Source organism: Ornithorhynchus anatinus, chromosome X3, assembly GCF_004115215.2.
Source record: "Ornithorhynchus anatinus isolate Pmale09 chromosome X3, mOrnAna1.pri.v4, whole genome shotgun sequence".
NCBI lineage: Eukaryota > Metazoa > Chordata > Mammalia > Monotremata > Ornithorhynchidae > Ornithorhynchus > Ornithorhynchus anatinus.
The window spans coordinates 31,293,923-31,317,984 of NC_041751.1; the positions used below are offsets into that span (position 1 = coordinate 31,293,923).

Genomic DNA, 24,062 nt, shown 5'->3' on the forward strand with positions numbered 1-24,062 from the left:
GACCGGAGGCAACCTAAATTCACTATTGGCATTTCTATGCGTCTCATCTCGGGCTCTGATCCGGACTCCTCCACCTGTCTGCTGTGTGACCTTGGGCGAGTCACTTCACTTCTCTGTGCCTCAGTTTCCTCACCTGTAAAATGGGGATTGAGATTGTGAGTCCCATGGGGGACAGGGACTGTGTCCAATCCGATTTGCTCGCATCCATCTCAGCGCTCAGTGCCTGGCACACAGTAAGCGCCTAACAGATACCACTATCATTATTAAATCATGGGGGTTTTTTCAACTGCAACTTATGTTAAAAAAAAAAAGATTACTGTTATCGATTCAGATGTATTCCACCTATGGAAACAAACTAGGTTTCTGATTGTTCACAGACATTTTCAAAATCAAACCTCGAGTAAAGAATTGTACCAGAAAAAAAAAATAAAGTGTCCGGTTAAAAAGATAATCAATATTTAGAAACGAATGAGATCTATCCTGACCTTTCTGGGGTCTTAATTGGGTTACATCTACACTGCCCAAAGCAAAGACAAAATTTTCTAACAGAGTTTTTCATTGGAGAATTCTGGATAAATCTGAAAACTTTTGACCTCAAGGTGGATTTTCTGCCTTGAATTAGTGTGTATGTGTGTGTGTCTGTGTGGGAGGGGTGTATGTGTGTATATATGAGAGAGAGAGTGCGTGTGTGTGTGTGCACACCTGTGAGGCACATGGAATTAAACACGCAGACGCCCTTGCCTAAATACACTAGTCTGTATCTGTCTCTTACATGGAGGAGACACAGTCTTACTGAATCAGGAGCTAAAAAGCTTTAAACTCAAAACCAACTCTGACTGCACTGCTGGCTGCCATTACACAGAAGGGGATTCTTACGATTTTCTTTGGAAAGGTGACAGACTTGAAGAAGGAAGCTAGCTCAGGAGCTACGATGAGTTCTGACAGAGGGGAAGAAAATGGCCTTACATACATCGACAGAGGACTTTGAAAAGCAGTGCATATCACAATTTCACTGAAAATTGTTGGATTGTTTGTTTTCGCTTGCTAATTGGTGCTGTAGAGCAGAGCTTCTCTAGCACGTCAGGTGTGCCCAGGCAAGCAGTTTGGGAACCACTCAAGTTGAACAACAGTTAGGGACTCACCAGAGGGGAAAGATTGTGAGAACTTCAGTTACTCTAATTGATATTTTAATTCTCATTCCACCAAGCTGTTCACGTTGGCAGGGTTCAGTCAAAACACACTCTAACATTATGGCTCAGTAAATGCAGTAATGTTCCCCCCCTCCCGCCCAAATAATGAAAAATGACTCCCAACACCCTGCTCGTGCATCTTCTTGTATTCCATATTTGTTGGCTTCTTGGCTCAATTCTCACCTATTTTGAAGGGCCTATAAATTCAAGTATTTTTTTTGCGGGGGGGGGGGGGAGATTTGATTTCCTCTGATCCGTTGGAGATTTGTGTATGGTGACAGGCCTCTGTCCCATCTGAATTTGCAGGATTGAATTTATCCACCCTTCAAAATGGGGGAGGCTTTCACCTGGTGGTTGAAATGCTGAGCCACAGGCCTGTGTTAGCCATGGGAAGGTGATCCACTGTTCCACTCTCTGCCCCTCTGTGGTATCCCAAGGAAGTAAACTGGGGAGTGGGGAAATCTAGCTCAGTTATCTTTGAAAGTGCGTGACTTATCGGGTCACTGTCCGCCCGACCTTCTATACCGTTCAACTCTTCGTTTGAAAAGAACAATCCAGACCACTGAGCGGTGAGTTCTAAGACCACCGATTTCTTTGGAAATAAAAGTTTAATACCGATTTTAAAAGAATGGGTGGGATGACATACAACTGCTAACCCCCGCTCGATATCTTTCTGGGGTCTTTTCCATCACCGCAGTAACCTTTCGGCAGGGTGGCAGAAAACGTTCCAGTTGAGGAAAGGCAAAAAATATTGGCGTTATTAACCACTCGGCATAAAATATCCATTCTGCATAGGAAACTGAAAACAGAGACAACAGATCTGAGTAAACATGAAAAAAGTGCTATGAGGTAAAATTTTTTTTTTTTTAGAAATTTAGTGGTAGAATTCTAACCAAATGAGAAAAAATAGGTAGCTTTCTTTTCTTTCCATTTATTTCCCTGAGCACTGATCTTTGGAACGATTGAAGTTTCAGAATCGCTTGGATCATGATTCCTATATCAGCCTTTAAAAAATAAATTTTGTTATCCCACATCACTCTAGCAAGTTCTAAAAAATGGAAATAGGAATATTTATGTCCTAAAACTACTCTCCTCAGTGCGATTCTCAGCCCTCGGTCACACAGGACAGAGCCAGCGCTTCGGTCCGGATGGGAGCCGGGGTACCCTGCACCCCCCGCCCTCCACCCACCGACTCTCACGGTGCAGGTTCCCGCTGAGGGAAAAGCCAACCTTCACGACGGCATAACCAACCTTCGGTTCACTCGCCTCCCTTCCCCTTCAGGGGAGCCATGTGTAGCTCAATCGCATAAAGTCAGCTTGGTCTCCCTCCTTCTCTGGCTCTTCTCTCTACCCCGGGCCTTAGTCACGTTTAGGGTTGGGATGGGTGGGAACTCCTCTTCCCCCTTCGAAGGAAGAGGCCCCACGCACCCTCCTACAGAGCTGCTTCCCGCCGCGGGGCTGCGAGAGAAAAACAGGACCGGAAAACGTGTCTTAGCTCCCCCCCACGTTTGGGCCTCCAGATCTGGAATTACTTAGAAAACCTGAAAGAGCTGCATTAGATTCCATGAAAAAGCTAAAAAAATCGGTAAGAATTTCCTAGATTCCGATCGCAAATTTCGAAAGACTTGTAAGGCATTTAACGTTTTTAGATTGTACAAATGGTGCAAGTCAAAACACTTTAGAAAACTAGAATAACGCAGGGAGGTCTCGCACGTCTAGGCTAATACCGCACACCGCCGAGCCGAGTCACCGGGCCTGATCTCACAACTCGGCAGCCTCGGAATACATTTACCCGAGGAGGCCTACGGCTCGGAGGCCTCGTGGCCACCACACAGCCCAGTGCCCGACTGACCTAATACACTGGGATGTGAACAGCTGGCGCTTCCCTGGGGCCGGAAAGGTGGGTAGACAGCTAATCTGGAGGATTCGAGGCGGGAAGCCTGGCGAGGAGGTCCACGCCATTCTTCCCGGCCGGGGCCCCGCACGCTTCTGCAAGGTGGGGATTGTCCAGCTCACGGGGTTGGGTCTGCAACTCTCCTTGGAATGATCCGGATTTCGAGATAAAAACCTCTCAGCGACTGACCCCGCTGCACTTTTGGACATCTGTGGTCCAGAGAAGCGTAGAGTTGAGCGGTGGTCCGATTTACTCGAGTCAACGGAGATTGTCCACGTGGATCACTCCGGACCCCCAAAGGTGGGCTCTCTTTCGAAATCAGGGGGTTCGCACATCTGAACTTTTAAGAGAATCGGCACTGACTAAGGCAAAGCCTCGGAGTTTGAAGGAGTACTACTCTGGCCCTAGATACCAGCATCATACATTTGCTTCCCTTTCCGGTAAATTTGGTTAAATCCTTAAAATTGAAATGAGTTTCCATTTGCCACACACACACACACGCACAAAATGTGCCAAACTCCTTTCCCTCTGTTTCCTACCTCGGTATTTCCTGGCAGGTTCCAAAAGGGAAAGAACCGTTTGGCTACTCAAAATGGTCGAGGGCCTCCTCTTTCGTTGATCTCGAGCTTATCATCTGCTTAAAGAGGGTCGGGCCCCCGACCCTTGAGACTGCTGAGTTTGGTCTTGCTGCAGTATTACTAATCCCTCCCCTCCGGAGACATTCTGATGGGATGAAAATTAAAAAAGAGTTCGGTAGTAATTCGATTTTTTTCGGAGTTCTTCCACCCCCCGCCCCTTTCCCTCCCGGCAACTTTGTGCATTTCGAACCGTGAACAGCATATCACTTAAGGCTAGGTAAAGGATATATTTTTAAATCAAAGTCTGTGTTATTCAAGATTACCAGAGAAGTGGATCATAACGGTAAAATCATTTTACAAGAGAAATCATGACTGCAGTCGTCCAAAATAGGCTTCCGCTTTTCACCGGTGTAAAGCCCAAAGAAGCCCTGCTTTGGCTTTTAAAAATACAGGACCCGTGTACAAAAAGGAATGTATATATGACATCTTGACTCCCCTTTAATTAATATACTCCAATAACATCTCGATTAGTTTTCTAAAGGAAGCGATCGATACTTGGAAACTGCGATAAACGTACCAAACATGTTCACCATAGACTCGAAAGCTTTTACAGTTAAGAAATCATCACCGAAAGCAGGCACGTTCGTGTACAGAGAAAACGTTGCCGATTCTTCGTTTCTTGCCCCCCTTCGAAAAGTGCAGGTCCTTACACGTTCGGACAGAGGCTCTCGCTAAACGCGGAAGAGTGTAAACGCGAGGATTTCCCCCAAAGCCTAGGAGACGCGGCACCACCCTCCGGCCCCCTTCCCTCTTGAGCGGGAAGGGCGAACTTCCCTTCCGCGGGCTGCCCCGTCGTACTCGGGGAACCCTTGGCACCGGGCCGGAAGAGAATCGAGACCGGCGTTCGACCCGCCCCGGACCAGATGCCCGAGGAACCGATCCATCCGCCTTCGTCGTCAACCGGGGAAACGGAATCTGGCTGGATATCGAGGGAACACAGAAGAGAGGAGCGAACTCCGTCGGACATGAAAAACGATCATAAAAACGGGACGCCGATACCGGGTTTTCTATCATACAGGGCGGCCCCGCTCAGGCGGGACGGGGCAGCGGTGGGGAAGGAGGGGGGAGGGGAGAGGAGGGGGGACTACCGAGGGGAGGCCAAAGTGCAGCCGGAGCATGAGAAAGCCGAAGGGGGGGAGGGGGGGGAGGAGAGGGGTCTCTGCCGAGAGAGGAGGGCGAGGTCTCTGCCCCGGCCGGAGACGAGCGGAGAGCCGAAGCGCGGCCGCTTCCGACCCCCCGGGCGGAGGCGCCGGAGCCCCCCCCCCCCCCCCCCCCGGTCCCCCGGCCGGACGCACACGGAGGGAGACGGACGGAGACACCCACACACACGCACACACACGCACGGCGCGGTTCCGGCGGACCGACCCCCGAGTCATCGTCCGTGGCGGGCCGGCCTCAGAGGACCGCTCCGCCGGGCTCCCGGGGGTAGATCTCCTCGTAGGGCGGGGGCCGCTCGCCGGGCGGCGGGGAGCAGTAGGGGTAGGAGGCGTCCAGCTCGGGATCGGACGGGGAGTAGCCGGGGAGCTCCACCGACGGGTGCCCCCCGCACTGCACCTCCACGCCGGCCTCGTCCAGCACGTGGAAGACGCCCACGTTGATGTAGGACACCGAGTGGCGGGCGGGGAAGTCCCCGCCGCCGGGGGGCGAGAAGTCGGCCTCGTCCGGGGAGAAGATGGAGCCGTCGCTCCGCCGCGGCTGCAGCCGCCGCCCGGCCCGCCGCGCCCTCTGCAGCCGCCGCTGGCGGGGCGGGTAGGGGTGGGCGTGCGGGGGTCCGCGCCCGCCGCCGCCCGCGCCGCCCCCGCCGGTCCGCCCGCCCCCGCCGCAGCCCCCGGCCCGGCCCGCCCGGCCGCCCCGCCGCCGGCCCCGCCGGCCCCGCCGCGCCTGGGAGGACTTGTAGTTCTTCACCAGGAGCAGGTTGACCAAGCCCAGGAGGCACTCGAGCGAGTTGAACACGGTGGAGATGACCAGGCCCCGCTGGTAGTCCTTCAGCTTCTGGCACTTGGCCGACGTGGAGCTGTCCAGAGACGAGCCGCGGGGCCGCGCCGGGGCCGGGACCTGCGCCGGCCCGAGCTGGCCCTCCTGGCCGCCCGCCGCCGGGCCCCGCTGCTGCTCTTGCACCTGCAGCTGCTGCACCTGCTGCTGCTCTTGCACCTGCAGCTGCTGCACTTGCTGCTGCTGCTGCACCTGCTGCACCTGCTGCAGGCAGTAGTGCGAGTACTTCCTCTCCACCAACGACACGGTGTCACCGTCGATGACGGCCCCGGCGAAGGCGCTGAGAACGCCCAGCATGAACACCAGCACCCCCAGCAGCAGGAAGTTCTGGCTGGCCGGAGCGGGGCCGCCCCCCTCCCGCGCCTCCGCCCCCCCCGCCGGCCCCGCGGCCCCCGCCGCCCCCGCCGCCGGAGTCCCCGCGGGGCCGCCCGCCGCGCCGCCCGCCGCGCCGCCCGCCTCGTCCCCGGGGCGGCAGCACAGGAGGGCGGAGCCGAGGAGCGAGAGGCCGGCGGCCAGGAGCAGCCCGGAGTAGAAGGCTCCGGCCGCCGTGCCCAGGCGGAACGGCTCCCCCCGGAGCTCGGAGCCCAGCGAGAAGCACTTCAGCCCCACGGCGGCGGCGCTGAGCGCGCAGGCGAGCAGCAGGCAGGAGGAGAGGGCGGCGCAGGCTCCCCGGACGCTCCACTTCATCCTCCGCCGCCCCGCCGCCCCGCTTCCCCGCGCTGCTGCTGCCGCTGCCCCCGCCGCCGCGCCGCCGCCTCCTTCTCCTCCTCAGCCGCCGCCGCCGCCCTCCTCCGCCTCCCCCGCCTCCTCCCGGCGCCGTGCGGCCGGCCCGCTCGCCTCCTCCTCATCCTCCCGTGTCCTTCCCGGCGGCCGCCGCCGCCGCCGCCGCGCCCTGCGCCGCCGCGGGAGACATGCCGCCGCCGCCGCCGCCGCTCCCCCGGCTCCCCCGGCTCCCCCGGCGGCGGCGGAGGACGAGGACGAGGAGATGATGGGGGGGCGGAGGGGGCAGGCCCGCCAACCGCCGCCGCCGCCTCGCGCGCAGGCAACCGCCGGCGGCCGGGCTCGGGGATCGGACGCCTCGGCGGCGGCGGCGGCGACGACGAGGAGCAGCGGCAACGGCGACGGCTGCGACTGCCACTGGCGGGGGCGGCTCCGGCAGCGCCGCTCCCCCTCCCTTCCTCCGTCCGTCCGTCCCTCCCTCCCTCCCCGGCCCCCGCCCTCCGTCCCTCCCCCTGGCGGGGCCGCCCGCCTCCCGGACCCCCTCCCCCGCCCCCCCAGGGAGGGCGGGAGGCCAGAGCGGAGCCGGTGCTCGGCCCTGTCATCCGACTCGGCCCTCCCCCGCTCTCAGACGGGGGCGACATCCAGAAGGGGCTCCGCCCGTCTGGGACCGGCCGCTCGGCCGGGGGCGCTGGGGGGGGGGGCGGGCAATCCCCAGGGACCCGACCGAACCCCCCCCCCCCTCGTTGCCCCTTGACGGCTCCCCGTCTTCACCCGTCCCTTGGCTCGCCTTTCTTTCTCCTCGCCCCGGCCCCCTTCGCCTTTGCCCTCTCTGCTGGCCTCCCACGGCCGTCTGATCGTGCGGGGAGAGGTGGGGGAGATGGCCACTCTCTACTGCCACCCACTCGGACCGTGAGGGTCCAGTCGCGGCGGGGCCACCCCCTCCCTGGCTCGGAGGTGGCCTTTTCGGGACCGGCAGAGTTTAGAAGTTGTCCCGAGACGGACGACGCCCTGCCCCCGAGCCGACAGACCCAGAGGATGGGGGCACTCGCTACCTAGGACTCGATTCGTTCCGAGCGACCGGTGACTCGGATTTATTGTGAATGGGGGGGGGGCGGGGAAAAAGATGCGGCCGATTCGTCGTTTTCAATCTCCCCACGGACCGGGGACGAATAATCCCACGTCCTCTCTTGAGTGGGCCACGCCGCTTAAATGCGGACGAGACGAGGGTGCCGACGATCCGTCGCGGTGACTGTCCGCCGGCCTCGTCGTGTCCGAAACGGTCACGCGAAAAGACCCTTTTTACGTCGTGGCGACCGGGGCCTCTTGGCTTCCCCCTACTCGAACCGAGATCGGGGGTGGGGAAGGGAGGAAGGGCCATCGCGGCTCCGGAGGGAAGGAGGCCGAGCTCTCCGGGCCCACGGGTCCCTCCCGAAGGACGGGGGCCCTAGGAGGTCTCCCGGTTCACGGCTCGGTGGCGGGAGGATTCGCCTCGCCGATTCCCCCGTTCCTCCTTTTGCTGCATTGCAAAGCGAGCGCTTCCATTCCGTGGCTGCGTATGACTCATCCTCAGCAGCATGCTAATTGTGGTGTTGAATAACTTTTTAAAGTGCTAACTGAAATGGTCGATGACTAAATCTTGGGGAAAAAAAATCGAGTTCGGTCGGAGGGGCGGTACGGCGTCTTCCCTTAGGTACGGCTACATGTATGTCCCACGGCTCTTGGCGGGTAGGTTGGCGATGCCGTTCGGTTGCCTTGGCGAAGTCGCGAAGGCCTCCGCAGAGAATACCGGTATGTTTTCACACCCCAGGAATGCCACTATTTTAGAATCTGTGGCGCCATTACCGCTTCAGAAGTGCATTGAATTAGGAGCTGTTAACCACAGAGGGGGAAGGGGGGAAAACCGAAAAAACAACCAAAAACCTACAACTCCAAGGCTGGGGAGAGAAGCCCGGAGCCTACGAGCCGTGGCTCGAGTGGAGTGTCAGAAAATGGCAGTGTTTAGAGACTTTAAAAAACAACCACGACCGCCCAACACTTTCAGATGCAGGAAATGAGGAAAGACTCTGAGCTGCTGTGTACCACGGTCCGAGGAACAGACAGAACCGTTTTTTCAGTTCATTCTTGCTTATACGCCCTAGGGAAAAAAAGCCACGGAATGCACATACACCGACATATACGTTCATCTGCGGAAAACCGTGCCGAGGATGGCCACTGACACCCGGACGAGACATTAACCGAAGCGGTCCGACATAAGACGTGCGCGGTGAAGCTTATATACACACGTCCGCTCATATGTAGAGAAGCGGCTTGGCCCAGTGGGTCGAGCGCGGGCCTGGGAGTCTGGAGGCCCCCCCCGCCTCCACTCGTCTGCCGTGTGGCCTCGGACAAGTCCCTTAGCTTCTCTGGGCCTCGGTTCCCTCATCTGTTAAACAGGGATTAAGACCGTGAGCCCTGTGTGGGACGGGGATTGGGTCCGACCCGATTATCTTGTATCTACCTCAGTGCTTAGAACAGTGCCCGGAACAGAGGAAGCCCCTGACGGATAGCGATTATTCTCTACGCAAGTATGTGATAGCTATATATTTTTGGAATCTGTGAGTTTAATTAATGGCACACACACCTCTATGTAAGCCCGTGTTCACCCGGTGCATATTTAGAATACAAATATATAGTTCGCTGTCATTTGCATTTCAGATGAAAGCCATCTACTTGCAGTGGAATATGTGTGACACCTCCTTCATTCTGTTTTCTTGACATTTTGCGTGGGCTATGTTTGAAAGGTTATTTCTACAATAAGGCCTTGCCTATTTCACCATGTATTTTTAGCAGGAACTGTTGATTAAAATATCAGCAAGATAAAAAAAATCAATCGTATTATGTATTTCTCTCTTTAAGAGCAATGACGATGCTAACTGGAAGTGTGGGGAAATTGAACTTGCTTTTAAATGAGTTGATACATTTTAAAAGGTTGATGTGCAAACCAGGTGTGTGCAAAGTGCACGCTCTCACGTCGACTGTTACGGGCCGACTCTCGCTGATTATTTCTGCTTCTTGGGAAAGACATTCAGGAGCAAACTGGGTGCTGCATTTCAAATTATTGGGTTTTGGGTGGGGGGGGGGGGGTGGTGGGGTTGGGGGAGAGAAGCAGATAAAATTCTGAGGATTTCAAGGAATTACGCAAGCTCAACCCCTGTTCTATTCTCAAATGAAATATGCTGAAGAGCAGAGGAGGTGATGTGCTTTTCAGTGGAGCCAGAGTAATAATGTAGACAGGGAAGGATATTTCTAAGTAGAGGTACTTCATTCTAGTCAGCTTTCAAGAAATGACTCCTTGGGCTGAAATAATTATCAGCTTGGCTTTTTTTTTTCCTTAGGAGCACCAGACATCGCTGGAAGATTGATCCTTCATAAATTATTCGGTCCTAAATATTCATCCACTTCACCAGCTCTTCAGCACTCTTTGATGAGCCTGATTTTCCCCTTTACATCTTGGTGAGCATGAGCAATGCGCTCTCTTGGGGACCAAGGAGAGAAAATCCGCCCTCCGTTCCCATCTAGGAACCTCTCCGTCTCCCACCACATTGAGACTTCACTGCAAATGCTCTCAAATCTGCTCACTCTTCTCTTCCCTCGAATCTGGGGAAAATTGGGCCCATTGAGAGAGATTCTCCCGGGGTCTAAAGGGCTCCTCGTTTCGCAATTCGGCCCCTTTGGGAGCTTAACCTTTTCAGGCCACCGAGTGCTATTCGCTGCACAGAAGAATGATCATTTTACCCTATTTATTGATCCACAGGCTTATCTGAGCTATACACAGGTTGTGAGAGGAAACGTTTAGGAAAAATTGACTACTAAATTTTCCCAGAAGAGAATAAAGTGATTTACCCATCTTATTTTTTTTTCATTTCATTTCAGACCCTCACCTGTCTTCTAGCCCAGAGGGCTCATCACAAGTTATCTCCTAGGAAAGGGAAGGAGAGCATCAGGACGATGGAGGTAGGAAGAAGGGCGGGAGTAAAGGAGCAATTAGAGTTGAGGGGGAGAAAGGGCCATAGTAGGAGAAAATGGGAGGAAAAGGCATCCTCCCCCCACCCCAAAGCAGAGCAAGGTGCAAAACGTGATTCACAGAGAACCCGTTCTTGGGCAGGGATTGTCTCTATCTGGTGCCCAACTGTACATTCCAAGTGCTTAGTACAGTGCTGTACACATAGTAAGCGCTAAACAACTACGATTGAATGAACAAAAGTCTAGGGAACACACGTGTCCAGAGATGGGGCAGGGAGAGGAGAAGTCGATCTATAGTTTCTTCTTGCAGATTTTTTTTTATGGTATTTGTTGAGCACTTACTGTGTGCCAAGCACTGCAGGAGGACTAGGGTAGATACAAGTTAACGAGGTTGGACACGGTCCCCGTCCCTCATGGGACTCACGGTCTTAATCCCCGTTTTACACATGAGGTAAATGAGGCCCAGAGAAGTGAAGTGACTCGCGCCGGGTCACACGGCAGACAAGGGGTGGAGCCGGGATCAGAGCCCAGGTCCTTCTGACTCCCAGGCCCATGCTCTGTCCACTATTGCCACGGTGCTTCTCCTTCCTCATTTCTTTACTGCTCTTTTTGGAGACCCTCTGCTGTCGTTTCAGACCATCCTCGAAGACGAAAGCTTGTTGAATTTGAAATTTGCTCAGCGTTTTCATATTAAGGGTCTCATTTGGTCCCTGGGGGGGGTGGGTATTATAATCCCCATTTTACCAATGGGCCAACCGAGGTACAGAGAGGTTGTGACTTTCCCGGCAACTGGGCTCTCTGCCCTCTGCTCGCTCCCTAAAAGAGAAGTGGGGAAAAGTTGGGTCGCTGGTCAGTGTCGGCTCTGAAGCAGAAAGTTCACCGTAGATCCCTTTTCGTTTTTGAAAGACGCATCTTGTGAGTCGGTAGATCCGGCCCTAAACGGTGAGCCGAAGGAGCTAATACAGCATCAGAGGTGCTTAATTTTAACCCGGGGAGTAGCTGAGGCAGGAGAAGAATCTTGCTCATTATTTATTGCAGAAATATTGCTGTGTAGGAAGCATGATTGGCACTCACAAATTTAAAGTGGGAATTAATATTACTAACTCCGGCTTGATGATCTTTACTTTTTATACCCCCTGAATTCTCTGAAATGACTTAATGAGTTTTAAGGTTTGGGCTCCAAAGGCATGGGTAGGAATTGCTCCCCAAAGACAAAACCTTTTTTATTATTGTCAAATTTTCAGGGCCACCTGTGTCATCTGGCACTCTGCAGAGAGTTACGAGCGCCGGAACTATATACTGTCTTTTAATCTTGCTATTCAAACCTCTTCGAGATTGAACAGAAAAAAATAGGAACAAAGCACCCAATGGCAGTTAATTTTGGCTAAGACCAAACCTACGCTAGCATGGAAAATTCAAACCAAAACCCAATTTTAGCCTCGAGTCTCTGGATATTACAGGCAAAGAGGTTTGTAAGTTTGGAATACGTAGAGAACTGGGGCCAGATAACTTGTTTACCTGAAATACCCCGATAATTTGCTAGTTTAGATTTGACCGGTCCCAGCTTCAAGTGACTCCAGGTACGTTCCTTGGCCTGGTGACCGGCAGAGTTACCTTTTTTCCTAATGCCCGGCAACCTAAAAAGAAGATCTTGGCCCGTCCAATCATTTTATATGTTTTCTGAGGCGCCGAGAGGTTGAGCTCCTCTCTCGGGTCTGAGAGTCCGAAGACGACGGCAATCACACCTTCCTGGGCCCCAGAAAGAAGAGCAAGCACTCTCCATCCCCTCCTTTATTCCGTTCAAAAGCACGTGCCTGCTTCAAGTGGAAAATCGTTGCCTGGGTGATGTCTGCTATTGCCGCTACCTACTCCGTTCCCTACCAACGTAGAGTTTTTAGGCTGTGTTAAGAAGAGGTCGTCGCAAAGTCGCGGAATAGTGGCAGCCGTGTTGATGACCTCATTTCTGGTCATGTGTGCCTGCGTCTCGACCTGTGGCTCACCCCGAGAGTATCCTGTACCTCTGATCGATCGAACGATGGTATTTATTGAGCGCTTGCTGCATGCACGGCGCTCTACTAAGCGCTTGGGAGAGTACGACGTAACGGAGTTGTTAGACACGTTCCCCACTCCCCAAGGAGCTCACAGTCTAGAGGAGGAGACGGACATCAATACAGATAAATTACAGAAACAGGGGACGTTAATTACAGATGTAGCTTGCCTGCTGTTCTGCCTCTTAGGGTGCTCATCTGCTCCCTCGTCTTCAAGCCCCCACCGCTACGTGGATGACTCCCAGATCTATCTCGCCAGCCCTGACCTCTCTTCCACTCTGCAATCTCATTTCCCCTTAATGCCAGGACCTCTACGCAAGGACGGCATCACGTCAAAAACTGCACTCCTCACTTTCCAGCTCCTCCGCTAGATGGTAAGCGTCTCAGGGGCAGGGATTGCGTCCGCCGACTCTATTGTATTCTCCCAAGTGCTTAGTACAGTGCTCTGCCCACAGTAAGTGCTCAGTCCTATTGGTCGATCGATCGAGTGAGTCCCTCCACCGTCCTCCACAGACTTTCCCATCACAGTTGACAGCTCCACGTCTCAGAAGCCTGCAACCTTGACAGTGTCCTTGATCCCTCACTTTCTTTCATCTTTCACATTTTGTCTGTTGGTAAATCCTGGCGCTTTTTTCCTCCATAAGATTTCAAGGATCCTCCCTTTCCTCCCCAGAGAAACGACTGCCACCCTAGTCCAGGTGCTGATAATATCCCGGCTTGTCTACTGGATCAACCTCCTCCCTGGTCTCCCTGCCTCCAGCCTCTCCCCTCTCCTGCCTGCAGCCTCTCCCCTCTCCTGCCTGCCTCTACTTCACTCTGCTGCTCAGATCATCTTTCTAAAATGTTGTTTGGCACACGTCTCTTCAGAAACCTCCGAGAGTTACCCGTTCATCTTTCGGCAAACAGAAACTTCTGACCACTGGCTTTAAGGCATTCCATTGGCCCTCCCCCTCCTACCTAGACAGCCTCTTCCCCTAACTTCACCCCACGTTACATTCCTCATTCCTCTCACACTCACCTTCTTAAGGTGCCAAATTCTTGACTTTCCCACCCTTTCTCTTGCCTGCTGGAGTCTCCTCCCTCTTCAAATGTGCCAGACTACAGCTCATTCTGCCTTAAAAAAACAACAAACCTTCTGATATCCCACCTCCTCCAGGAGGTTTTCCCTGATCAATTTTCCTTCTCCTCAAGTTACATCCTCTCTATTATCACCTCCATCCTTTTGGCGCCACTTTTGTATTCATCATTTTCATCGCACTTTTGTCCATACCATTTGACACACTCTACTATTTGAGCCAATTCTTTCCTCCTTTTATTTGTCAATCTGTTTGTGTCTGTCGCCCCTGCTAGATTCTAAGATCCTTATGGGCAGGAATTTTATCTTCTGTTGCCCTCTCCCAAGTGCCGAGTTCAAAATTCCACACATAATAGACACTCAGTAAATACCACAGATAAATTGAAGTGGAGAGAAAGCTACTGAAAGGTCTGACCTGCACTGATCCCCTCTTTGCCTCATTCAGGTCCAGAGCTGGAGAAGCAGAGGTTTGGGGGGTTCAGGGCATCGGGATCTGGCATGAAGTGGGGTCTGGTGTTTTCAGGTTCTTAGATCCCTCCTCTTGGGTCTTGTAGGGCTGTGTGTGTGTGTGTGTGTGTGTGTGCGTGTGTGTAAAGAGAGAGAGAGAAGGTGGGAGTTGGGGAGTTGGGAAGGAAGTCTTGAGGAAAGGTGTGGTTCAGAGAGATTTGAAATGGTGTTGTCCTTGGCACTAAATCTACATGGCAACAGGCATGACTTCTACCCATCTTTGCCAGCCTATGTCATCTGCTCCAGTTTCATGCAGAAAGTACCGTTTCCAGAATTCGCGTTTGGACAGTTAGCAGCAATAATCTCGAATCATTTCCCCCAAGGAATCTCCGAGTAATGCATCTGTATTTTTGAAGAGCACCCACCAAAATAAAATATGTGAATGGTTCAGACTCTAAAGTCTTATCCCAAAGGTTGTTGTCATCAAGTGGCTCAGCAGCAGTCTTGGAGGTCATATCAAGTAGGGTTCTATAAGGATGGGCTGATCTTTCTGGATGACCTGAATGGAGCCATCGGGAACGTTTCAGATGTTACCTAGTTGGGTGGAATGGTAATTCTTTGAAATAAAAGTCACTGTGGTCTTGGTAAGTCGGAAAAAAGTGGCCTACCAAAACAGGATCATCATCATCGTCGTCATCATAATCCTATTTACTGAGGTCTTCTTTATGCCAGACACTGAACAGGGAATTTCAAAGGAAAAAAAAAAAAACCTGGCCTCTGACTTGGAGGACTTGGCAATCTAATGGGAGATTCGGGACAAATGCAAATGTAATATTTTTTAAAAAGAGGGCTAAGGATAAATAGGACTGGAGGATTGTAGACTGTAAGCTCACTGTGGGCAGGGAAAGCATCCTACCAACTCTGATCTATGGTACTCTCCCAAGCGCTTAGTACAATGCTCTGCACACAGTAAGCGCCCAATAAATACAACTGATTGATTGATTGAAAGAATGAATGAATGAGGAAGCGAGGAGGTTCTAAGTGTCATTTTAAGAGAGAACTCAGGCTTGGGGAGGAGAGCGAGGTGGCCCAAAGGCCCCAGGGCTCGGGCTCAGTGCTGCCACGTGCTGGTTCGGTGTCACCGTCTCTGTAGACTTCTCTGTCCCAGCAGTGCTGCCTGGGGCTGGGGGAAAGCGGGGGCCAGGGACAGCGAGGGCATTGATGGTGCCTCAGCTCCCAGGGAAGGGAGTATTTTGAGCATAGGGGAGAAAAGGAAAAAGAGATTTTGGTGGGGATGAGGACTGGGGAAGAACGGGTTTCAAAGAGAGAATGGATCAGAAAGCCCCTGGTTTGTGTCTTGTGTCAGTTCTGCATGGCAACTCAGCAAACCTGGCAATCCAGCTCAAAAAGGGGTGGGCGTCTGTGGCTCGGGACAGAAGGAGGGGGTGGGGAGGGATGGACTGGCATCTACAGTCTCCGCGGTGCACCGTCAACTCCCCTACGAGTCACGCCTTGGGTCCCTTCTGGGCACTGGGCACCACCGAGAGCCCAAGTGCCAGGGTAGACCAACTGGCAGCATGAAGGAGAGGATGTGGGCCTGTGGTAGGCAGGGATTGTGTCTCTTTACTACTGTATTGTACTTTCCAAGTGCTTAATACAGTGTTCTGCACACAGTTAGGGCTCAATAAACACGATCGAATGAATGAATGAGGGACAAAAATCCAGGAGACCCTTCTCCCGTCCACGCATGGGGAATTGCTGTTTCCGGCATGAGAGGGGAGAATGGCACCCACCCGGCATTCTGTACACAGAGAGAACACTTCCACCATTAGGCCACTAGCTTGGTTATTACCGCGGGAACAGCAGCCGTCCATTAGTTCTATTATCCCACTTAGTTGTGGCTAGACAAAAGCCAGATGATCGGTTCTAGTTACCATGGAAATCCAATCCACGATGTACCCCGGCGACACTAACTGTAGGATTCACACGGTACTGCTTTCCTGTCAGCGCATTTAAGGGTGGTGTTATTGTTTAGTTCGGTTCTCTCCCCTGCCCTGGAGAATGTGAGTGGTGAGTGCTCCAGGTGCGAGGGGAAGAAAAGCCTCCTCCATTCCACTCTCGGATTTGTCCAGGCGAAAGGAAGAATCGTCGGCTGATCCCTTCCACGAGGTCAGTCGGTCGATGGGAATTATTGAGCGCTGACTATGTGCAGAGCACTGTACGAAGCGCCTGGGAAAGTGCAACGCGATGATATAGCGGACACATCCCCTGCTCACAATGGTGCCTTTCCCAGCTTGTCACGTGGCAGCCACAGCAGGGACACTTCCCTCTCCCCGTCATTTACGCCTCGGAGAATCTCCAACTTCAACTACCACCTCTATATGGATGATTCCCAAATCTACCTCCTGCCTTCAAGACTTCTCTACTTCAGTGTCCCACCCACAACTCAGACTAGACATGTTCAGAAGAGACCTGCTCATCTTCCCACCCAAACCCTGTCCTCCTTCCAATCTTCCTATCCCTGTAGACAGCCCTGCCGTCCTTACTGTATCACAAGCCCATAACGTTGGTGTTATTCTTGACCCCTCTCCCGTTCAACCCACGTACTCATTCTGTGACCACATCCTACCAGTTCAACCTTCAAAACATCCCTAAAATCCCCCCTTGCCAGTCCATCCAAACTGCTTCCACATTCATCCAGGTACTTAGCCTATCCCACCTTGATTACCGCATCAGCCTCCTTGCTGATCTCCCTGCCTCCTGTCTCTCCCAACTTTAATTCATACTTCACTCTGATGCCCAGATCATTTTTCCACAGAACTGTTCGGTTCATGTCGCCCCACGCCTCAAGAACCTCCAGTGGTAGGGCACATCCACCTCCACATCAAACAGAAACTCCTTACCGTAGGTTTTAAAACAATCAATCGCTTAGCCTCCCGCACCTTACCTCGCTGATTTCCTACTACGACCCAGCCCACACACTTGGCCAACCTACTCACTCTACCTCAATCTCATCTGTCTCACCGCCAACCTCTCACTCACATCCCCGCCTCTGGCCAGGAATGCCCTTCCTCTTCATATCTGGCGGGCGATCACTCTCTGCACCTTCAAAACCTTATTGAAAGCGCAGCTCCTCCAAGAGGTCTTCCCCGACTAAGTCCTCACTTCCTAGTCTCCCATTCCCTTCTGCGTCACCCTTGCAGGTGGATTTGCACCCTTTATTCACCCCTCCCTCAGCCCCACACCGCTTATGTACATATCCATAATTTTTTATTTCTATTACTGCCTTTCTCCCCTTCTAGACTGTAAGCCCGTTGTGGACACGGAACGTGTCTGTACTCGCCCGAGCTCTTAGTTCAGCGCTCTCGACGCAGTAAATACCTGTGGCTTAGTGGAAAGAGCGCGGGCCTGAGAGTCAGGAGGTCATGGGTTCTAATCCGGATCCGCCACTTGTCTGCTGTGTGACCTTGGGTAAGCCACTTAACTTCTCTGTGCCTCAGTTACCTCATCTGTAAAATGGGGATTAAGACTGTGAGCTCCACGTGGGACAAACCGATTACTTTGTATCTACCCTGGCGCTTAGGACAGTGCTTGGCACATAGTAAGCACATAACAAATACCATTATTATTATTCATAAATAAATAGGATTGATCAATTGAACAAACTACTCAAGGCAGCCACATTTGCTTAGCAACTGCCAGAGCCTTTACCCATTGGTGATGTTAAACCGATGTAAGGTCTATGTAAGTAGTGTGGAAGCTTGGGGACTTTGTACAGTGCTCAGCACAGAGTAAGAGCTAAATAAATAACTTTGATTGATTGACTGCAAAGACGATGGCTGTTGAAATGGTTTGATCTGAAATCACCTTGGGATTTAAGCATGCACACAGTTTACTACATTCTGCGGTATTTTGTCCGAAGGGATTCTGGCCAGAATCTTGAAAGTAGGGGAAATTAGTGGGACCATAGTCTCTGAAGTCAGCTCTCTCCCATTTCCTGTTGAAGATGGGGGTGATTATGGAGGAGATCTGGAGACTGGAACATGTTATATGTGGATCCAAAGCTCCTGAAGTTTAGAGCCCCTCCCTGCTTGTAGAATTCTGCAGGAGTCCCGTCAGATGAGGAGGTGCTTTATGTTTTTTCATGACTTGAATAACAACAACGACAACAGTAATAATAATAATAACTTGGATCGAAGAATTTGCTGCTTCAAAATTTTGTGCTAAGACCTTTCACCTTTTGGCTAATTTTCAATGCGTGGAAATAGATCACTGACATCTGAGGAAGATTCACTCCTTGTCTGGTCAATCGATTGATGATGTTTATTGAGCGTTTACTGTGTGCTGAGCCCCATGTACGCCCTAAAGCTTTACAGATGACTAAAATGAGCCTTTACCTGGGCGATGGTCAGCATCTTATCATGTTTGGCACACCATCGCCGGTCGAGCACGTTTCTTAGCTTGGCAGTAGGGTCGGGTCGAGCTGAGAGGCAAGCCAGTGGACCATCAGCGGGCTCAGCAACGAATGGCACGTCCAGAGACTCCACCAGGAACCCCGAGGGTTTTTAGAAGGTGAAGGGGCTGTAGGTGTCACGGGTGTAGCTCCGGATCGGTAAAAACGGGGGGGTCAGGAGAAGCCGTTCGGTGCAGGAGCAGCAGGGCTCAGGCTTTTGGTGAGGCAGGGTGGGAAGTGGAGAGAAGAGGCAGCAACCCGGGGTGAAGAAAGCTGAGGTGTGAAGGAATTAATCATCCTATTAAATCGGGCCTCCGCTTCTCAGGGATAGAGGAGGGGTGGTGGGGTGGAAGTACAGATGGGTTGCTGCAGTCTCTTTCCCACCGAGGTAGGCAGCAGCAGAGTGGGGGAGGGAGGAGGTGGAGGAGGGGCGCAGGAGGAAGCCAGAGCGCAGAGGTTGCTAGATGAAAATGGAAAATGTTCACAGGTTCCCACTAGTCATTATCATGATTGATATTTGTAATTGTCACAGCCAACTAGTGTGGGGGTGGGCTATTTGAAAGGCCCAGAGGACAAGACGACCATTCCATGCTATTAGCTCTCCTTTGAGCGCTATTCTCTGTGGGGCTGGGCCACTGGTCAGGGCAGAAACAGAGTCCCCACTGATTAGATGATCAGGCTGGGGAAGATTTTTTAAAGAAAACAACGTGAGGTGGGATGAGGTTGGACAGAGCAGGGCTAAAAAACACAGTCTTGCTACTAGGCAACTGCGTGCATAGCTGCTGGAGGCAGACCACTTTGGCAAGTGCAGAGTACACCAAAAGATGAAATTCAAAAAAATACCATCAATCATCACATTTGTATCAGTCATAACATTTATTAAGCACTTACAGTTTGCAAAGCTATGTCCTAAGCACTGAGGAGAATCCAGAGTTGTTAATTAAGACACGGTCCCGGGAACACAAAGGGCTAATGATCTTAAACTGGGGGTGAGTGCAGAAGAAAAATAACCAAGCAATGCAGGATGATAGACTAAATTTAGCAATTCAAGAATAAACGAGCGAAGGAAAAAACAACAACAATTCTGTAACTGCTTGGTCTTTTGTTCATTCAAACGTATTTACTGAGCGCTTACCGTGTGCAGAGCACTGTACTAAGCGCTTGGAAAGTGCAATTCGGCAGCAAACAGAAACAATCCCTACCCAACCAAGGGCTCACGGTCTAGAAGGGGGGAGACAGACAACAAAACAAAATAAAACAAGTAGACAGGCATCAATAGCATCAATCTGTTTACTCACTAGCCCAACCGAACAATCCTTGGGGAGAAACCAGTATTTTAATTGTCATATAAGGGCTTTGGTTCTTTGGGGGTGGAGATTGGTTCCCGAGGTGTCCAGCGAGAAGCTGGAGGTGACCCCAAAGCTCTAGAGTTGGGTAGAGAGACTAGGATTCTTGCTGGCCCAGTCCCCTTTCCTGGGCCAGAATGGCTTTTCGAATCCTCCCCTATAATTTCTGAAAGCTGACAGGAGGGCAGACGAGAATGCGTTCAGACTTGAGTTTGCCCTAGAGGTTGCCCACCACATTCTTCTTCCTAAACAAGGGGATCCTAGTCCCCAGACCCTAACTCCGAATGGCCGCCTCTCACGAGAGGTTGGGGCTGTCTTCAGCAGACCCCCGTCCAGGCTGAAATTCTGGGGCCACCCAAAGGCAAACCCGGGCCTCGAGAGTGTGGGCCCCAAATCTGGTCCTAGCTAATGCTAATGGAACTTGTAGCCCCAAGGGTTTTATGGGGACTCCCGCACATACACCATCGATGGCCACCGTGGGGCTGGACGATCCCACCTCAGCTGCCATGCTTGTCGGTGCCTGCACTTCTCCCAGAGAAGGAGAGGAGTGTGAATCACCCTTCTCCCCTAGTTTGAGCTTGCTCAGTCAATAACTCAGGTGTCTCAAAATGAAAAGGGGTAAAAGTCTTTCGAAAGTATCTTCCGGTTTCTGTTACCAGCAGACTGTGTCCTGCATCCCCGGGAATTTGGGGGGACTGTTCTATTCCCCCCCGCCCCAGACTGTAAGCTCGTTGTGGGCAAGGAATGTGTCTGTTTATCGTTCTGTTGTACTCTCCCAAGCACTTACTACAGTGCTCTGCACACAGTAAGCGCTCAATAAATATGACTGAACGATTGAATAATAGTTTTCCAGGTAGGATTATTTCAAATGTACTACCAGTATTTCTCCATTTGGATTCACTGGAGACGTGTTATTTACTGCTCCTGGTGCTGTGGAAGAAAATACCATCTTGTTAATTTTCAGGGACTATTCACGTAATCCTCTCTTAGATATAGAACCCCATTTCATTTTCTGCCTGTGGGTCATTTATTTCGCATTACAGAGAATGTTTAAAAGACAACTCCTGGCAGGATGTACCTGAATTTATTTCTAAAATCCTCACAGTATCTATCAAACACATTCTATCGAACACTTTTCAATGCATGAGGGTTTTTTTTTTTCTTTTTAAAAAACGACTTTCACCTCCTCATTGTACAAACTGTCTTCAGGTCTGGCAGAAGGCCTACAAAGGTTGAGCGGATTATGAAATGCAAAATCGTGGAAAAAATGGAAAGTGATTTGATTTCAGATTAGATGGAAATGATGAGATCTTGAGATGCTAATGATAAGATGCCGATCTGCCATGCCAAGAAAGACGAGGATGATGATTACGGACCGAACGTGGAGAGCGGAGGCCATCATCATGCCTGTCGTGGGGCAGCCCAAGAAAACCGAACCCCATTCACACGCTGCTCTCAGGAAACAACGAGATGTGAAAAATGTCAGAAAGAACTTGTGGGAAATATTTCCAAGATTATCTTATCCTAGAGCATCAAAGTTATGGAAGAACATGATAATTTGATTGTATGCCTCACGCCTGGAGTCCTATATTTAGAAACATAATTGATTTCACTGTTCTGTCATTTACTAAAAATATAAAAAAAACACATGTATTTGCTCTATATCTGTCTTACTGGGATCTAGGTGCAGTTCAGACATATTTCCAGAGTATGTCACTATATGCATAGATGCTGATTTATTGTGAACCTATACTATGTATAGTTTGTCCTATACTCTGCATCATAGCATTTATTTCACTGTTCTGGACTTATTCTAAAATAAAAACCAGATTTTCATTCCTTTTCTGTCTTCCTGTTCCTAATTAGGAATGCAATTCCAAAAATATTTCCATGCATGTCCTTTTAGTCTTAAATAGGTTTTAACTGTGGGAGTCCCTTCAGGCTTAGTTCTGGATCCTTGGCTCATCTCTTTTTTTTTTCTTTTAAATGGTATTTATTAAGTACTTACTATGTACCAAGCAATGTTTTAAGTTGCTGGGGTAGATAGAAATCAATCAGGTTGTACGCTGTCCCTGTCCCACATGGGGCTCGCAGTGTAAATTAATTCATTCAGTCGTATTTATTGAGCACTCACTGTGTGCAGAGCACTGTACTAAGCGCTTGGGAGAAGACCGTAGAACAATGAACGGACACATTCCCTGTTCACAATGAGCTGACAGTCCAGAGGTAGGAGAGAGAATTGGTATAGAATCCCCATTTTACAGTTGTGGAAATGGGGGCTCAGAGAAGTGAAGTCCCTTGCCCAAGGTCACATAGCAGGTAAGTGGCAGAGTGGGGATTAGCACCCAGGTCCTCTGACTCCCGTGCTCTTTCCACTAGGCCACCCTGCTTCCCATCACGCTTTATACTCATTCGCTTGTGGCGCTCATCTGCTCACGGGGTTTCTATCTCTATGCCGATGACTCTCACATCTGTATCTCCAGCCCAGACCTCTCACTTTTTCTCCTGTTTTGTATTTCCTCTCTGGCACATCTCTATCTGTGAGTCCTGCAGTTGCTAATATCAAAACTGAATTCTCCATCACCCCTCCTAAATCTCTCCTTTGCCTCCTGGCTTGTAGCTTCACAATCCATCTTTGAGACTGCTATTTAATTTGCTACTCACCTGTAATCCATTACCAAGTCCTGCTGATTTTCCTTAGCAATACTTCATAGACACCACCCCTTCCTCTGCCTGACTTCAGTCACAGCCCCAGGACTTTTGAAGAGTCCTTGCTCACCTTCATCTATCTAGTCTCTCTACCCAACTCTAGAGTTCCTTACCCACTGACTCAAGAATCATCTTTGTCAAGCATCTGTCTAGCTATGTCTTTCCTCTAAATTACTCAAAACACTGTTTCAGTCATTAAGTCTGTTAGATAATGCCATAATTTCATCATCATTGTCATCAGCAGCAGCAGCAGCAGTATTTAATGAGTATCTCCTGTGTGTAGAGGACTAAACTCTGCCCTTGGGCAAGTACAATAGAAATCAAAAGGATGGCTCCTACCTTTGAGGCTCTTACGATCTAGTCGAGGAGACAAGCAGGCACAAATCTCAAACGTGTGATAGATAAAAGAGTAAGAACGAAAAGAGCAAGAATATCGACACGCAGCCCCACGCTTCTCCACGTTTCAATCAATCAATCAATCATTCAATCAATCCATGGCATTTAGTGAGCGCTTATTGAGTTCAGAGCACTGTCCTGAAAGCTTGGGAAAGTACAAAATAATAGAATTGGCAGACATAATCCCTGCCCATAAGGAATTGAAGATATTAAAATAGATTACAGATAGGGAAAATGGTAGAGTATAAGAATACGTACATTAAGTGCTGTGGAACTTAGGTGAGTAGCAAAATGTTTAAGGAGTCGGATGTGTGACCCTGACATCCTGTCTATCACACTGCCTTACAACACCCTAATCCATTAGATGTCAGTGATGGGAGGGCAGTTCATTCACGTGGTTTCGTGTTTTCCTGCCGAAGGAAACACGGTGTCTGGGATCACTAATTAATTACTTGTCCATACGTTAAGAAGGGGAGTGTGGTTTATGTTTGCTCTAATGACTCTAGACCTAGGTAATACGTTGGGCCAGGCCTCAAAATGGCAATCGTCATATTAAAGATGCCTGGAATGATGAGCTTGTCTTTTTGAGGCACCACCTCTGCGGCATTGGCTAGGTCCTCAAGGAAGTTCGTTAAGGTCAGGGAACGTGTCTACTAACTCTATATATTTTACTATCTCAAACGTTTAGAATAGTGTTCTGAACATAGCAAGTGCTCAATCAATATGATTGATGGATTGATTTTCATGACAACAGGAAATTTTACCCTACTATTGCTGATATCTGAGGATAAGTTGATTAAAAGTTGAGATCAGAGTTTTGTTTTTTATTTTCCTTCCCTTCCCACCACAGCTTGACTGTGTCTGCAGTTTCAACTATAACAGTTATTAGAACATTGTCCTGGATTCTGGCTCACTAATGCTTCTAGCGATTCCCCAGACTGATTCCAAAATAACTGATTTGCCTTCATGCTTGGCAATGTCCAATGATATCGCTGATATCACTGAAATGCTTGCCTCTGCTATGAAGGGGATAAAAGCTTAGATAAGGATTTTGGCTGAGGTGACCGAGGAGGCGTGGACTTGAATGACTTGGAGAAAGGAGCAATTGGACTTTGGTAACTACCTGCGTGAGGGCAGAGAGATGGTGAAGAC

At 50.8% G+C, this 24,062-nt stretch overlaps 1 protein-coding gene and 2 long non-coding RNA genes across 3 annotated transcripts; 1 reads left to right on the forward strand and 2 right to left on the reverse strand.

Annotated features, from left to right (window-relative positions):
- Positions 1–300: 300 nt before the first annotated feature.
- Positions 301–4,987, reverse strand: LOC103171397. Its single transcript, XR_005659600.1, has 2 exons — positions 3,624–4,987; positions 301–2,648 (listed from the first exon to the last, which is right to left on the reverse strand). It is a non-coding gene; the product is annotated as an uncharacterized LOC103171397 (long non-coding RNA).
- Positions 4,988–4,994: 7 nt separating this feature from the next.
- Positions 4,995–6,466, reverse strand: TMEM271 (transmembrane protein 271). The gene is made up of 2 exons (XM_029054027.1): positions 5,916–6,466; positions 4,995–5,831 (listed from the first exon to the last, which is right to left on the reverse strand). Exons 1-2 carry the CDS (start codon positions 6,399–6,401, stop codon positions 5,118–5,120), a joined length of 1,200 nt encoding a protein of 399 aa, XP_028909860.1. The 5' UTR covers positions 6,402–6,466; the 3' UTR covers positions 4,995–5,117.
- Positions 6,467–9,598: 3,132 nt separating this feature from the next.
- On the forward strand, positions 9,599–14,451 carry LOC114807567. The gene is made up of 4 exons (XR_003755623.2): positions 9,599–9,926; positions 10,347–10,427; positions 12,674–12,858; positions 14,294–14,451. It is a non-coding gene; the product is annotated as an uncharacterized LOC114807567 (long non-coding RNA).
- The last annotated feature ends 9,611 nt before the right edge of the window (positions 14,452–24,062 follow it).